The sequence below is a fragment of the Protobothrops mucrosquamatus genome, unplaced genomic scaffold (genome assembly GCF_001527695.2).
Source record: "Protobothrops mucrosquamatus isolate PMUCROS unplaced genomic scaffold, P.Mucros_1.0 scaffold6, whole genome shotgun sequence".
NCBI classification, from domain to species: domain Eukaryota; kingdom Metazoa; phylum Chordata; class Lepidosauria; order Squamata; family Viperidae; genus Protobothrops; species Protobothrops mucrosquamatus.
The window spans coordinates 4,881,185-4,897,931 of NW_015386393.1; the positions used below are offsets into that span (position 1 = coordinate 4,881,185).

Below are 16,747 nucleotides of genomic sequence, written 5' to 3' on the forward strand. Positions count from 1 at the left end.
CAGCCAGATGGGAGGGAAGAGTGCGCGTGCCCTGCCGTTTATTCAATCCCAAGTGTGTGTGTGTGTGTGTGTGGTTATTTGCTACAACTGTGCGGCTCCTTCATGCCTTAAAATATTCACACCTCATGCTGGGTATGTTTTATGAGAAAGTTGTCAGGCGGATTTGCCAAAGTATGAATCCAGAGCGTTCATTGCTTGTGGAAAAGTTTCAGGCAAATGTGTTCTGTAAAATGCACACAAAATGTACGTCTTGGCTTCGATGCTGTCCTTTGCATTTTGAATTAATAGCAAATGAAATGTATGAACGCTCATGGGACGTAGATAAGCCATGAATGCTACTGCAGATTGGGTCCGCTTTCCTTGTGGAGAGCGAGCCAGTTGTGTTAACAAGTACAATAACGTGGCCTGGAGCACACCTTCCCATCAGTGGCCTTTGCTTTGCTGTGATTTGGGGACTACAGCTCCCATGTGCCACTTAGGGCACCATGCTCCTCTGCTTTGGTTTGGCATTGCAGTTTCTTCCCTAGTTCTATGGTTTCTTCTTTTCCCTGTTGTACCGTTTCGTAGCAGGCGGGCCTGATGCTGTAGTGGGTCAAATATTTGAGCAGGCGCATTTTGACTTGGCACAGCCTCACTCTGGACTTTCTATAGTTGTGTCCCCTGGAGCGTGGCAGGCTGTTCTTTCTCTCGCTCTTATCGATTCCTGATATTTTATTTAATTATTGAACACCAAGACTCTCTCCTCGTCCCAGTGTAACTCCTTCCTTACTGCAAATGAAAAGTGCGTTCTATCAAAGTCTCTCCCCAAAATATGGGGATCTAAGCTTGGAGCTTCTTAGTTCTGAGCAGGCCGAAAGAGTGGAAGTGGGAAGCAAATGGAGCTGATTGCAACTGCAATTTTATTTTATTTTATTTTATTTTATTTTATTTTATTTATTTTATTTATTTTATTTATTTTATTTTATTTTATTTTATTTTATTTTATTTTATTTTATTATTATTTTATTATTATTTTTTTATTTTATTTTATTTTATTTTATTTTATTTTATTTTATTTTATTTTATTTTATTTTATTTTATTATTTTATTTTATTATTTTATTTTATTTTACTTTATTTTATTTATTGGGAAAGGCTGCATTTAGGCCATTTCAAAAGGATGGGGGGGCTTCCCAAACTCTTGGCATACCCCAATCACCTCCAGCTTGAGTGACTTAGAGTGGCAAAGAAGCAGAATTATTTGGCAAAACTCAGTGAATGCTTGGTCCAGTTTCAAAGCTCAGCTGAAATGTAAAAAACTTCTGAATTCTGAACTCTTCCTTTTTACGATTTACTTTCCACAGTCACCCTGAGGAAGCACTGTAATTTTCTGAATGAATACGGAAGGTCTTTTTAAAAATAACAATGTATTTCCTTAAAGCTAGCCCTTAAGTTGAGAAAGGGCCTAAACTAGAAAACAAATGATATTACTGTAGGCACAGTCAGTGAGATTTATTTGTTTATTTATTTTAAATCAGACTGTAAAACAGAGGCGTATAGAAAGTATGGTAAAACAAAGCTGAAGTTGGCAATTAAAGTCCTGCAAGCACATTAAAAAAAAAGGAGAGCGTTGATTCTCACAGTTGAGGCCACCATTTTGACTTTTTAAACTTCTGCCTGAAAAAATTCTTTTTTCTGTGAAGACCAATATTTTGAATAAGAAAGCAAGAAAAAAGCAAAAGATCTGCCGGGATCAAATGCAAAGGTTACCCTGTTTCAGCTAGCCCAATAATTACTCTGCCTTGTGATACAGGTGCCGTTTTTGCTGAAAAGACCCATTTTATTAAGGGCTCCTTTTCCTAAGGAAAACGGTTGCAGTAACTCGGAGGGGTTTACATTTAAGCTTTCTCCCATTAGAAAATGTGTACAGTAATTAATCCTTATCTGGTATGATTGCATCCCGTAAAAAATATTCTAATAAACAAAAAGAATGGAATTCGGAGAAGGCCGCAGAACAACTTGCGTGCATTCTCTGGGTTAAGTCCTTTGCATCTCAGAGGTATCTCTGCTGAGATCCATAATGGGGTCTCTTAAGGTCATGTGGCTCTTGGTCTCTAAACATGAATTATGCTTCTATCTGGAATTCAAACAAGGTGGTATGATTATCGTGTTACTGTCGCTTTTAGATTTTTATCTGTTTTATGTTGGCTGTTTTATTTATTTTGCACCGTCCAGAGTCCCCTTTGGGGGACATGGATGGATATATAAATTTGATCCATCAATCAATCCAGAATACACCCTGATCTTATTATTCCCTCCAATAGCCACTCTCTGTGGCAAGGTGGGCCAGGGGTAGGCAACCTCGGCTCTTTTATGACTCGTGGACTTCGACTCCCAGAATTCCTGAGTCAGCATAGCTGACTCAGGAATTCTGGGAGTTGAAGTCCACGAGTCATAAAAGAGCCGAGGTTGCCTACCCCTGACTAGTAGGCTAACAAAGAAGGGCTGCCCATAGGAGTCTTCTAAGATGGGGGTAGGTGGGGAACTAGATTCTGGCTTCCCCAATAGCACTTAGACTTATATACCGCTTCACAATGCTTTACAGCCCTCTCTAAGCAGTTTACAGAGTCATCATATTGCCCCAAATAATCTGAGTCCTCATTTTACAGATCTCGTAAGGATGGGAGGCTGAGTCAACCTTGAGCCTGTCAGGATAGACCTCCTGGCAGCCCTATTTCTTTCCTTCCACAGTCCATTTCAGAATTCTAAATCCAAATGTCTGTGGTCACAGTAGATTAGAATTTGGGAAAAAAAGAGGAAAAAGTTTGTTCTGCTAGGAAAAATCAGTTTCTTAAGAATCCCCCCCCCTCCAATATTCACAGAGATATTTTTTAAAAAAGGAATAAGGGATCCACGAGCCTGGGAAATGTTTGCTTCGTTAAGAAATAGAAATGTGATGAGTCAATAGTTTGGTTTGAGGCAGCTTCGTAAGTAGCCATAGATTGTGCCCATTTCACAGGTCAGGGAAACTGAGGAAACGTGGCCTGCTCCAGGCCCCATGATTATTCAATGAAACAAATGGAGAGGATCCCCTGTATGTTGTATCGTGCTGCTTCTTGATCTGGTGCATACTGAAATACCCCCTCCTTTTCCCCTAGACCAGTTTCCTGAAGAAATCTGCAGATCTATAAGCAAAATTGAGACCTTATTGCTCAATGCAATGATTTCTCCAAAAACTACCTGAGGCATAAGTGGGGTTCCTCTGAGCCCTCCAATATTTTTCTCTCCACTCATGTTCTTCCTTAACAGTCTGCAGCGTATGCTCATGGAGGCCTCTCTGAATATAAGAGGAGTCCCTTAACTATAGCAAGGCATCAGCACAGATAGTCCTCTATTTACAGCCATTCATTTAGTGACCGTTTGAAATTACAATGGCAGTGAAAAAAGTGACGACTGATTTTCACACGACCATTGCAGCATCCCCATGGTCACGTGATCCACATTTAGATGCTTGGCAATTGACTCATATTTATGACGGTTGCAGTGTCCAGGGGTCATGTGATCCCCTTTTGCGATCTTCTGACAAGCAGTGGGGAAGCCAGCTTTGCTTAACAACCATGCTACTAATTTAACATCTTCAGTGATTCACTTAACAATTGAGGCAAGAAAGGTCATAAAAGGGGGCAGAACACAATGGTCTCACTTAGCAAAAAGAAATTTTGGGCTCAATTGTGGTCATAACTCAAGGGCTACCTGTATTTTAAATGGAAGAACAGAGGTATAGACCTGGAGAGGATTCCTTTTTTTAAGAAATTCATGAACGAAGGGATTACAGCAGAGGTCACCAACCTTTGTTGGCAGACCGGAGGAAAAGGGAGGGGGAAGCATTTTACATGTGTGTATGTGCGCCCATGCACACAGGGCCGCAAGCACTCACGTGCCACAAACGGGGCGGGGCTAGCACCCACATGATACTAGCCCTGACCTGTTCTTGCGTGGCAGTGCCCATTTTTGCGCCGTGCGGTGGTGGCCTGTTTCTGTGCCCCACGGTGCAGCAGCATCTGTTTTGCGCCTTGCAGCGCGGCGCTGGCCTGTTTTTGCACCCCGTGGTGCGGCGTCCTGTTTTTGCGCCCCACAGCCGCGGCACTAGCACAAGTGAGGGGGTGTGCGTGCACACGCGCATGCACTGGCCAGCCTATCCTGAGGCCTGGTGGCCCTGGATTACAGGGTTGTAAAAAGGGAATTACCTTGGAGCAAAAAAAAAGCTCAACAGGGGATGTTCCCTTAATTGCATCTTCCTCCCCTTTCATTTCAATATTCCTCCTATTTCTGTGGAATAGGCTGGGTTGAGAGATAGCACTAAGTGAAGTTTCATGGGTTATTGACCTGGGTCTCCCCAATGGCAGGCCACATGCCACTATCACTCTCTGCTTCCATAGAAATAGTTGTGTGACAAGCTCAACGTTTTCTCTCCCAAAGGAAGAGGTTGCACACCTCTGTGTAATGTGTCACTTGGTTCTTCTCCAAAGCTTCCCATCCACCTTGATCAATATCAATCTAATAAGCAAATTCAGCTTAATTTGTCCTAGGGCTGCTTCTGGGACCTATTTTTCAAAATGGTCATATGGTAACCTGTCTTTGAATAATGTCCATCATCTGATTAGAGAAGTTTCATGCCAGTTAATCACAAGAGAGTTAAGTTGTTTGTCTGATGAATTAAAATGGGGGCATACTTAACATGTGGGAAAATAACCATACTTCAAATTTTATACCTGATTTTACATATTCAACTGATAACCATTCATTTGGTGACTGTTCAAAGTTACAACAGTGCTGAAAAAAGGGACTAATGACTGTTTTTCATACGACTGTTGGAGCATCACTGTGTCATGTGATCAAAATTCAGATGCTTGGCAACTGGCATGTACCTATGATGGTTGCAGTGTCCTAGGGTCATGTGATCTCCTCTTTTGACCTTCTGACAAGCAAAATCAATGTGGAAGCCAGATTCATTTAACAACTGTGTTACTAACTTAACAACTGCAGTGATTCACTTAACAACTATGGCAAGAAAGTTGTAAAATGGGGCTAAACTCACTTAACTGTCTCGCTTAGCAATGGAAATTTTGAGCTCAACCGTGGTCGTAAGTCACCTGTGTGTCACTTTAGAAGTACTACTTTTTCTTACTACACCACTTACCTTTTCTTTTTACCTCTTCTAAAAATAAAGTGGCCTCTCTCCTCCTTTCTTAGAGTGAATTTTTTTTAAAAAAGCTACTGCCTTCTTTCCATCTGCAGATTAAAAAAGGCAGATATTTATGCTAAAAATATGTCATTTACACTTCAATCAAGATATATTTTTAAAAAATTTAACTGTCTAAGTTAATTGGAGGCATGTACTTTTTATTTGATCAAAATGTCTATTAATCCTACCCTTTTACAAAGTAAATATAGCAATGCTGACTCTAAAAGAGACTTTAAGTGACTGGGATTGCAAAAGCTTTCACATTAAGTAAAATATTTTTCCCCCAAGATAATTTTCTTAAGCCAGGTATCTTTTTCCTAATAACAATAACAACAATAGCATCAAATAAATAAGCACTTTTCTAGACTCTTCATTTCCACATTCTCCATAAATTCTTAGGCCATCGATGTCTGGGCAGTGATGTATGTAACAAGCCACAATACATTACAATGATGATTCAAAGTGCCAGGATGTCATCATGGACAAAATGTAACTTAATACTTGTCTGATGACATCTGACACCAGGGTATGTCATGACATCATGGCACATATTTCTTTATTTGCCACCCCTTCCAAGATGGCTATCTGTCGAGATGACCTCTCCATTATGTTCTACGTGGAGCTACCTGAATCCATTTTGGTGAGAATAAAGGCTGAACTGGATAGGATGGAGATGTAGGCTAGGCGTGGCTATGTGATACGTGGGAAATGATACTCATCATTCCTAGGAATAGTAGGTATGGGGGGGGGGGTGTTCCAAGAAATTCTTAATTATTTAAAAGCTGTATTAAGCTAAGGTTTGCTTTACATCTTGCTTGCATTACAAAATAGCAAGCAATTAAGCCATGGACTTTGAGAAACTGTGGTCAGGGGTAGGTTTGGGAACCACAAAACCGAAACAAAAAGAATATTATAGTGCTGCTATAAAGCCTTAAGGGGTGAGCTCCTATAATACGTAAACTAAATCTTAATACATTGCAACCGCAAACTGAAGACATACAACATCACAACTGCCAACTAATAAACTGTATTATGGCTTAAAGTGATGGCCTGGTTCACATAACTTTTGATAACAAGGCTGGGTTTCTACAACATGCTGAACTGCAAATTTCCTAACTCTTTTATTGGGTTAGTCACACTCTCAGTAGTATAAATCCAACCTAATTGTTTGTAAGTAAATTATCTGAAAAGGCTGAGTTGTCCACCTTTGAGAACTATCAGTGGCACTTAGAAGGGAAATTGTTTTCAGTTGGTACATCAGGTTTTTTTTTTAGTTTTTTTAGTTTTTTTTTAGGATGCACCCTTCAGCACATTTCTCTTTGAAGGCTTATGGGTTTGCTTAGCGAGAAACAACTTTTAGCATTGTCCCAAAGGTGCTTTTTCAATAGGCAACTGGACTTCCTTTGTTTTTCCTTGAAGACGTTTCGCCTCTCATCCAAGAAGCTTCTTCAGTTCTCATTGAATGGTAGAGAATGGAAGGGTTTATATTCCTTGCAGTCATCTGGTTGTTGGCACTCTTTCTGGGAGTCGTTGAGGCCACTTGGAGGTTTATCTGTGCCCTGAGGGTCACCTGAATAGGGGATGGAACTGTCTATGAAAGGACTCTCTATGGAGATTCTCAGTTGTCCAGGTCATGGTTGTCCCCAAAGGTGCTTTTTCAAAAGGCCACTGGACTTTCTTGTTTTGCTAGAAGTCGTCTCGCTTCTCATCAAAGAAGTTTCTTCAGTTCTGACTGAATGGCGGGGAATGGAAGGATTTATATTCCTTGCAATCGTGTGGTTGTTAGCCCTCGTTCTGAAAGGACTGTATGGTAATAATTGTAACTGTAAGTCCAGTTGCCTTTTGAAAAAGCACCTTTGGGACAATCCTGACCTGGACGACTGAGAATCTCCATAGACTTTTAGCACGGATTTCCATCTGTAAATTCTGCTGATCGGAATCCTCCTGTTTTGTTTTTATCAGTCATTCTGTCCTTTGTTGGGTTTTATTTGAAAACTAGCTGCAGAATCCCTAGCAAATTCCTAACCTCCAAATTTCAAAAACAGAACTGGCATCCGAGGAAATGCCCAGCATTTTTGCATTCAGGAATGAGTTGGGAGAGGTTTTCAAGAACTAGAGTTATGGCTATAGGTTATTTCTTTAGCTATAATTTTGTTGCATGTCTTTATGGAAAAATAGCCTTAGGGGATTTTAAATGGTTGATTTAGTTCTGAAAAGAAATCTTTGTTTGAAGTTTCCCCCTTGCTGTCACCCCAAAATTGCTTCTGCTCTATTCCAGGCATGCACAGAATGTCACCACCCAGCTGAGAGATAAATCTGCTTCTCTGTGAATTCAGAGTGGCATGGAGGGGTTCCCCCCTCCCTCTTTTTCTTTCTCTCCCGCTTTGCAGTTCCCCAATTAAAGATTAAAACCCTGGCAAGTATTTCTCTTGACACTGTTTTTGGGTAGCGAGCACAGCACAGTGTAGATTTGGGAACATCCGTATTCCTGGCAAGGTGGGCAGGGCAGCTGCTGGTGCCACTGTAGCTTGGAGGAGTTTCCCAATGTGTTCCCAAAAGCTCAAAATAGCCCTGGCAAACTTTGTGCCACTCCTAGCCAGGACTTCAGAGTGACCTGCTTGAGTTGTATCCAGGTCCTTGACAGCTTCTCTCTCTCTCTCTCTTCCTCTTCCTGGCTGCCTCTCCCCACTCCAGGACTTTCCTTTCTTCCCATCTCCGTTCAGTGTCGCTTTCTTGCTCCGACTGGGGACTTGCTGTCTGCTCTGTTATGGTTCCCTGGCTGTTTTTCCCTTCTGAGAACAAAAAACTAATTTTCTTTGCTTCTCCCTTTTGGGGGTTTTGATTTATATCGAGCAGCTGCTGGGGTGTTGTGATTGCGAGTTTGGAAGGCAAAAGATGAGTGGGGTCAAACTATTTTCCAAAGCACCAAAAGGCAAGACAAGAAACAATGGGTGACAACTAATCAAGGAGAGAAGCCACCTAGAACTAAGGAGAAATTTCCTGACAGTGAGAACAATAAACCAGTGGAATGGTTTGCCTTCAGAAATTATAGGTGCTCCATCACTGGAGGCGCTTAAAAAGAGACTGGACAACCATTTGTCTGAAATGGTATAGGGTCTCGTGCTTGAGCAGGGGGTTGGACTAGAAGATCTCCAAGGTCCCTTCCAACTCTATTATTCTGTGTTCTATGTTCAAAAATGGCTGAGTGGGAGGATTAATGAAATGTATACACCACCAATGTTGTCAATTTCTTTTTGGCCAAATCTTGTCTCCTATAGATATAAGCCGTGGGGATATTGGAGGGAGGGTCCTCCGACCCCCAATAATTCAAGCATTGTTTCCACTGCCCATTTTGCAGTTCCCCAAAATATTCACATTCTGTTTCTTCTGTCTGCTGATGTTTTCATCTCTCCCTTAGGCGAAGAAAATGAACCCACTTGCTAGAATATAAATTAATTTCAGGGGTGGGCATTGTGACCAGGAATTTATTTTGGCAATAACACCAATATATTAGAAAAAGAGTTTTTGCCATTTCCCAGACTAGAACAGTTTATTCCAGAGGCTCATGGTCAGTGGATTACTCTTGGCAGGCAACCCTGAATTCAGGGGGTTTGCAGAAAAGTTGCCAAACTGTTTAGAATATTGGAATTTATCCGTGTTCTTGATCAAACATGTTCTTTTAAGAACTCGGAGTACATTATCAAACAGAATGTATCAAACAGGATGACAATATCTAGGATAAAGGCCAAGGGAGCTGGTCCTTGCATTTTCTATTCAGAAAGATTTCTTTGAGGCATGGATGCAGAAGCCAAGGATCCCAGCATCAAAGTTATTAAAATATGAATTATATCTTTACTTCTTAAGTGAGTTCATTGAGGTTGCCCTGCCTCAATTTTCAAGGCAGAGAGATTATTGAAAATCGCTGATTCATTCAATGATGGCATCTGAAGTCGCATTTTTCTCAGGGTTCCATTAGATCTGGAATAATTTGGGGGGTCTTGGCTGCAAAAATCTGGTTGAGCATTAGGAGGCAGCAGTAAATGTGTGTGGCCTCCCTTTCCTGCCATCTAGTGGTTATTTGGATCATTGTTTCTCCACTTCAGTAGCTTTAAGATGTGTGGACTACAGCAGGGCTTTTCAACCAGTGGTAGGGGTGCCACCTGTGGTACATTGGCACCTGGCAGGTGGTACGCGACCATCCTAGAAAAGTAGCAGGGGAGGGGAATGAGCTGAACCGGTGGCAGCCTGAGCGAGAGATGGCTGGAGCTGCAGGGCTGTCAGGGCTCAGCAGAAGCGCAAGGATCAGTGCCGCTTTCCAGTGATCAGCGCTTTTTCAGGGCTGTCAGGGCTCAGCGGAAGCGCCAGGATCAGCGCCAGGCTCTAGCTGGAGCTCAGCGCTGATCCTGGCACTTCTGCTGAGCCCAGGAGAAGCGCCGATCAGCTGGAATGTTGCCGCATCTCCAGGGTCATGTGATTTACATTCAGATGCTTGGCAACTGATTCATATTTATGATGGTCACAGTGTCCCAGGGTCATGTGAAGTGACCAAAACCTGCTGCAACCACCCAGCAGACGGGTAGAATAAAAACCAAACATCCCCCCACCCCACCCCCGCTGCCAATCCTCAACAGAAATGCTCACAACAATGAAAACCTCGGACAGGAGGAAGAGCGCCGCCGGGTGGGCAGGCAGGTGTCTTGCTTGGCTGTGGCTTGGGGGGCACTTTTTTCAGTGCCATTTTAACTTTGAATAGTCACTAAGCGAACTGTTGTAAGTCGACAACTACCTGTACTTTATCACTTTTTTTTTTTTTTTTTGGTCATCAAGTTTTTGACACCTTGCTAGGCGACTGGTGGTACTCGGATGTTGCCATATCCTAAAAGTGGTACAATGGGTGAAAAGGTTGAAAAGCCCTGGACTACAGGTCCCAGAATTCTGAGGGATTCCAGCGAAATGCTGGCTAGGGAATTCTAGGAGTTGAAGTCCACACGTTTTAAAGCTGCTGAGATTGAGAAGATTTCTGCATCTTGTACCTGGTAGTCCTAACTCTGAGAATGCAAAGCCTGAAGAGGAAAGAAAAGAAAAAAGAAAAGGGAGGGAAGGAAGGAAGGTCCATTGTAGAGAAAGAGAAAAGAAAGGATTAGACTTGAGAAAACATCTGTAAAATGGGAGGGGGGGAAGCAGAGAAAAGTACAACAAAGATCATTGTACTAAACTGAAATCATTGAATCTTTTGCTGCAAAGCTTCACTGAAGACCAATTTCAATCCAAACTATCCACAGTTGGAAGTACAGCTGTTGTCACCTGACCGGTACCTTGCAGGTACATTGAGACAGAAATATGCTGTTGGTAATGAAAATTATTACTCTACCCACCCCCCTCCTCCAATGAAAAGTCTTTAAAAGTGAGACATGAAGAGACCCTAGCTCAGTCCCCGATTTTCTTTGCACCAGCCTGGAAGTGCCAACCTTTAATTAACTTACAGGCTTTCTTAGTGGTCTGCCATCTAATTGTTAAACTAAAACTGGCCCTGCTAAACTTGCTGGAACCAACCAAGGTCAACTAGATGCTTCCATCTACTGGGACAATGCTTGGTCAAATTAAAAGTTGTTTTCTGTGTTAAGGAGGCAATATTAAGTTTTATTTACTGAACCCCTGGTAAAAAAAAATGTCTTCTGAACAGATTTTGTAGATCCTCAGAAACTCCTGTCAAAAAGTCAGATCTGGGAAATGTTATTTAATTTGGGAATGATGAACACATCTGAGCTGGTCAAATCTGAAAATAAATATAGGTAGTCCTCAATTTATTACAGTTCATTTAGTGACCATTTGAAGTTACAATGGCACTGAAAAAAGTGACTTACGACTGTTTTTCATACTTATGACCATTGCAGCGTCCCCATGGTCATGTGATGAAAATTCAGATGGTTGGCAACTGATTCATATTTATGACTCAGTTGCAGAGACCTGGGTTCATGTGATCACCTTTTGGAAACTTTTGACAAGCAAAGTCAGTGGGGAAGCCAGATTCACTTAACAAACGTGTTACTAACTTAACAACTTCAGTGATTCACTTAACAACTGTGGCAAGAATGGTCGTAAAATGCGGCAAAATTAACTATCTCACTTAGTAACAATAAATCTGGGCTCAATTGTCGTCGTAAGTCGAGGACTACCTGCACAGCAGAAGTCTTTCTAGTACTAGATCGTAGATGTTTTGTGCAAAGTATTCCTAACCTTGGCTGCTAAGTAACTCGACTTTCATTCTCTGCAAAAAAAAAAGCTGCCATTTAAACCAGTGATTCTCTCCTTTAGCAAGTTGGAGATGTGTGGACTTCAGCTCCCAGAATTCTCCAGCCAGCTGTACTGGCTGAGGAATTCTGAGAATTGAAATCCATATATTTTCAACTTACCAAATCAGAAACACTGGCTTAAGAGGAAAAGGCAACCGAGAAGAAAAACTCCATATTAATTGTCATTTGTAGTTAGCAAGAGGAGAAATGTAGAACCAAGGTGGCTAAACTCCCTCTAGTCACCCTTCCCAAACCTATGTATGTGAAAGTAATAGTTTGCAAACTGAGAAGAACGTATTTCTACGTATCTGAGATGGAGAGTACCAGAGTCTGCGCACGAGGAAGGTTACTTGCAAAGAAAGGGCCCAGTGTTTTCTTTCAACAATGCACAGTACTTGACAGGAACACTGAAAAATGTGTAATCTTATCTTCCCTCTCTCCCTTTTTTCTTTTCTTTTCTGTTCTTCCCCACCCCATACATCCTGGCCAAATTTGATGCAGTGTGGGGTTTCCCCCTCCCATTTCTTTCTTTGAGAAGCAGCTGGGGCAATGAGAAGGGGAAATATTCTTTACGGCAAAGAGAAACAGAAGAAAAATCTCTCGTGTAACCACCCACAACAGAAGTAGCCTTTGATAGCTACTTCAGCCTTAAAAAGAAACCTCAACTATGTAATTCTGCCTCCTTCACCCACCCTTCTGATGTAAATGGTCAAGTTTGGTTCCTTCTGCTAGCTAGGATGGATTTAACACTATTGAGGCAGGTCATGTTTGTGACAAAGGACAAGAACGTTTGTTCATATTTTTTTTCAATTAAAACACATATTTATTGCATTTTGATCCTGCGTTTCCTTCAACGACCTCTCTGTGGTTTCTCTACCAACCCTCTATTATCTTCCTAGCCATTCTCTGATAGGTGAGGCTGCATAGCAGCGATTACTCTAAGCCAGGGGTGTCAAACTCAATTTCATTGAGGGCCACATCAGCATTGCGGTTGCCCTTGGGGGGCTGGGTGGGTGTGGCCAGGGTGGGTGCGGCCTACTGGGTGGGTGTGGATGGAGTGGTGTGGCCTACTGGGTGGGCATGGCCAGCTCTACATCGTTTGCGTCAAGGGTGCTTGTGGGGGCCTGGGCAGGAGTGGGACAGATCTGAGGGTCTCTGGCAGAAGAGGGTGGGACCGGGGCAAGCGCCAAGGCATGGTCCATTTCTTCATTCCTCACAAAGGGTGACACCTCCCCAGCATGCACCCAGGGGGCAGGGCCAACGCGGCAGGGGCTGGTTCCTCGCTGTTTCCAGACAGCCTTATGGAGCTAAGACTGAATGCGTTTCAGCATAGATGGCCACCACAAAATTGTACATTGGCTCCCGGCCGGCCTGGGCCAGGGCCAAGGCAGCGGGGGCCGTTCCCTCACTGTTTCCAGGATGGCTTCGCGGGCCACATGAAACCACTTCGCGGGCCGCATCTGGCCCCCGGGCCATGTGTTTGACATGTCTGCTCTAAGCTGAACGGGGTTTTTTAAGGAGATATTTAAACATGAACTTAGTTGCTCCCCTTGCAGTCTAATGTGATTTTGTGGAATGTCCACTCACCCATAATGCTAAGCCAGGATCTTTTAACGAGAGTTTGCTGAGCAAGTCATAACGAATTGCTTTGCACATCACTCTAAGGCTGAAACAAACAGGTGATGCCATGGTTTAGCGTGATTTTTTCTTCAAGCAAGACACTTTTGTGCAGTCCTTTTAACACTAGGCCAGAGGTAGAATGTTAAGCTGAGAAATGTGATTTTGGGGGATTTTTAAGCACATTTTTTTAAGAACACACTTCGCTGGATCAGATGGCATTCAACATCCTGTTTTCCACATCAGCAGTCCAGAGTAGTGTTTCCCAATCTCGGACATTTCTGGATTTGTAGACTTGAACTCCCAGAATCCCACTGCCAGAATGGCCACTGATAAGAATTCTGGCAGTTAAAATCCATACCCCTAGAAAAATTGTATTTATTTATTTGTATCCTGCCTTTAATATTTTTACAAATAACTCAAGGTGGCAAACATATCCAGTACACCTTCCTTGTATTTTCCCTATAAGAACCCTTTGAAATGAGTTGGACTGAGAGAGAATAACTGGCCCAAAGTCACCCAGTCAGTTTTCATGCCTAAAGTGGGACTAGAACTCACAGTCTCCTGCTGCTTGGCCCAAAGTCACCTTTATGATCACCTTTTACAATCTTCTGACAAGCAAAGACAATGGGAAACCCAGATTCATTTAACAACCAGGTTACTAACTTAACAGCAGCAAGGATTCGCTTAACAACTGTGGCAAGAAAGGTCATAAAATGGGTCAAAATTTACTTAACAAATGCCTCACTGAGCAACAGAAATTTTGGGCTCAAAGGTGGTCGTAAGTTGAGGACTATTTGTCTTTCCTTTCCTCTGTTTCCATTCCTATTTCCTTCCCTCCCTTCTATCCTCACCCAGTCCCATTAATTACATCCTCTTTTGTTTATAAATTCCTTGGGACCTGCATTGCTGTTTAATTTTTACAGTATTGTATTGCACAGATAGATAAAGTAAGGTGTGTACAGATAAGAAACGTATGCATCTACAGTATACATCAACAACTGGCTGTTGTTCATGAAGTACAAACACAACTACTGTGTAAAGAGGCTGTCAGTCTCTGAATGTTTGTTTGTTTGTTCGTTGGGCTTGATTATACAGCTGCCCATCTTGAAGATGCAATTTTGGGCAGCTAACAACACCTTAAAAACAACAACAGCACAATACAGAACATTTTTTGAAAAACCCTTCAACTCAGACTTCTCATTTGAAGCCCAAATGACCAGGCTCGCATCATCCTACTCTGCACATATTATGAGAAGATCTAACTTTCTGGAGAAATCCATAATGCTGAGAAAGAGGCAACTGTCATAAATATGAACCAGTTGCCAAGCGTCTGAATTTTGATCACGTGACCATGGGGATGCTGCGACGGTCGTTAAGTGCAAAAGCTGTTCATAAGTCACTTTTTTCTGTGCTGTTATAACTTTGAACGGTCACTCAATAAAATGTTGTAAGTTGAGGATTACCAATAATAAACATGTCTACCGGTATTTGTAAAATTTATATTCTGGCTATATGCTTTTTTTTTTAAAACAATCACAAAGTGAGGAGTTGAATTATTATTTTTGGCCATCATTCCAGATTTGCCAAGGCAATTTTAACTCCGCTTAAGCTACTTTTCATTTCTCCAGCTTTTGCAGTCAGTTCCATTGTTTTGTTTTCTTTTTTCTTACACGGACTGAACTGATGGATTTACAGGAAGGATCAGTAACACGCAGCCCTAATGCGTTTACATCCACCATGAAGGAATCTCCTATGCAGAGGGTGTTAAGGATCCATACAGGCCTCGAAGCTTTTGTACCACAAATAGATAGCTTAAGTGTTCAATGCAGTAAAAGTGCATCAATATTGAATTGCCTCCTTCACCTCACTCTGCCTTTTACCACTCCTTTTCCTGTTCCTGAATGCAGTTAGCATTAAAAATACAAACCACATAAGTCATATAAGAAAGTAGCGGCATCTTATTCCAAAAATCTTTGGAAAATAAAGATGGACAGGTAGTCCTTGACTTACGACCACAACTGAGCCCAAAATTTCTCGTTGTTAGGTGAGACATTTGTGAAGTGAGTTTTGCCCCGTTTTATGACCTTTTTTGCCACCGTTATGAAGTGAATCACTGCAGTTGATAAGTTAGTAACCCGGTTGTTAAGGGAATCAGGTTTCCCCATTGACTTTGCTTGTCAAAAGGTCGCAAAAGGTATCACATGACTTTGGGACTCAGCAATGTTTGTAAGTACGAACCAGCTGCCAAGCATTTGTATTTTGATCACATGATCATGGGTGTAACTATGAAAAATAGTCATAAGTCACTTTTTTTCAGTGCCATTGCAACTTTGAACGGTCGCTAAATGAACGGTTGTAAGTTGAGGACTACCTGTATTGATAGAGACCAGCAACTTCAGCCTTCCCCCATAAAATATTTTTTTTTAAATAACACATCAAGCTGTGATTTCATTACAGATCTCCTAAAATCTTTTTGGAGATCCTGCCCATTACAGTAGCTGGTACCTGAACTTGGCGCCCAGGTTTATAGAGTGCCTCTCAGGAATCCTACTAAGGATATTTACTAAATATTTACTTTCCTGTATTTAAGTTCACCTTGGTGAACTTCCTAGAGCAGGGCAGAATTCAACCCCCTAATTATGAAACGAGGAAAGACTTCAGTAGAAAAGTCTTAGCTTTGTATCCAGGGAGACTCAGAGTTTCCTTCTCAAGTGTTTTTAGTTGAAGGAGAACTGCTAGGAAAGATACTTTATGCAGAAAACCTGCACATATCTTGCTCGGTAGGATCATGGGCAAAACGGTTGAAGGAATACAGGTAGTCCTTGACCCACGACCACAACTGAGCCCAAAGTTTTCATTGCTAAGCAAGGCAGTTGTGAGTTTGTCCCATTTTACAACCTTTCTTGCCACAGTTGCTAAGTGAACCAGGCTTCCCTATTGGTTTTGCCTATCAGAAAGTCCCAAGAGGTGATCATACGACCTTGGGACACTGGAGCAGTCATAAATATGAGTCAGTTGCCAAGCGTCTGAATTTTGATCAGACGACCACGGGGATGCTGTAACAGTTGTGTGAGACAGGGTCTTGTCACCTTTTTTCAGTGCCTTTGTAACTTTGAACAGTTAACTAAATGAAGGATTGCTCCTGGGGAGGAAAGCTATGGCAAATCTAGACAGCATACTAAAAAGCAGAGACATCACCCTGCCAACAAAAGTGCGTATAGTCAAGGCCATGGTTTTCCCAGTTGCAGTGTATGGCTTTGAAAGTTGGACTATAAGAAAGGCTGAGCGCCAAAGAATTGAGGCCTTTGAACTCTGGTGCTGGAGAAGACTCCTGCGAGTCCCCTGGACTGCAAGGCGATCAAACCGGTCAGTCCTAGAGGAGATCAACCCTGACTGCTCTTTAGAAGGCCATATCCTGAAGTTGAAACTCAAGTACTTTGGCCACCTAATGAGAAGGAAGGACTCACTGGAGAAGAGCCTAATGCTGGGAAAGATTGAGGGCAATAGAAGAAGGGGACGACAGAGAATGAGGTGGCTGGATGGAGTCACTGAAGCAGTAGGCGTGAGCTTAAATGGACTCCAGAAGATGGTAGAGGACAGGAAGACCTGGA

The 16,747-nt window shown here is 42.2% G+C and overlaps 1 protein-coding gene across 1 annotated transcript in view; it reads left to right on the plus strand.

The window, feature by feature from the left end:
• Positions 1-5,800: 5,800 nt before the first annotated feature.
• NFIC (nuclear factor I C) overlaps positions 5,801-16,747 on the plus strand; it is a 153,085-nt gene continuing 142,138 nt past the window's right edge. Inside the window, exon 1 of the mRNA XM_015809935.1 lies at positions 5,801-5,863. Coding sequence (XP_015665421.1) covers positions 5,801-5,863 — 63 coding nt within the window. The remainder of the gene's footprint in view (positions 5,864-16,747) is intronic.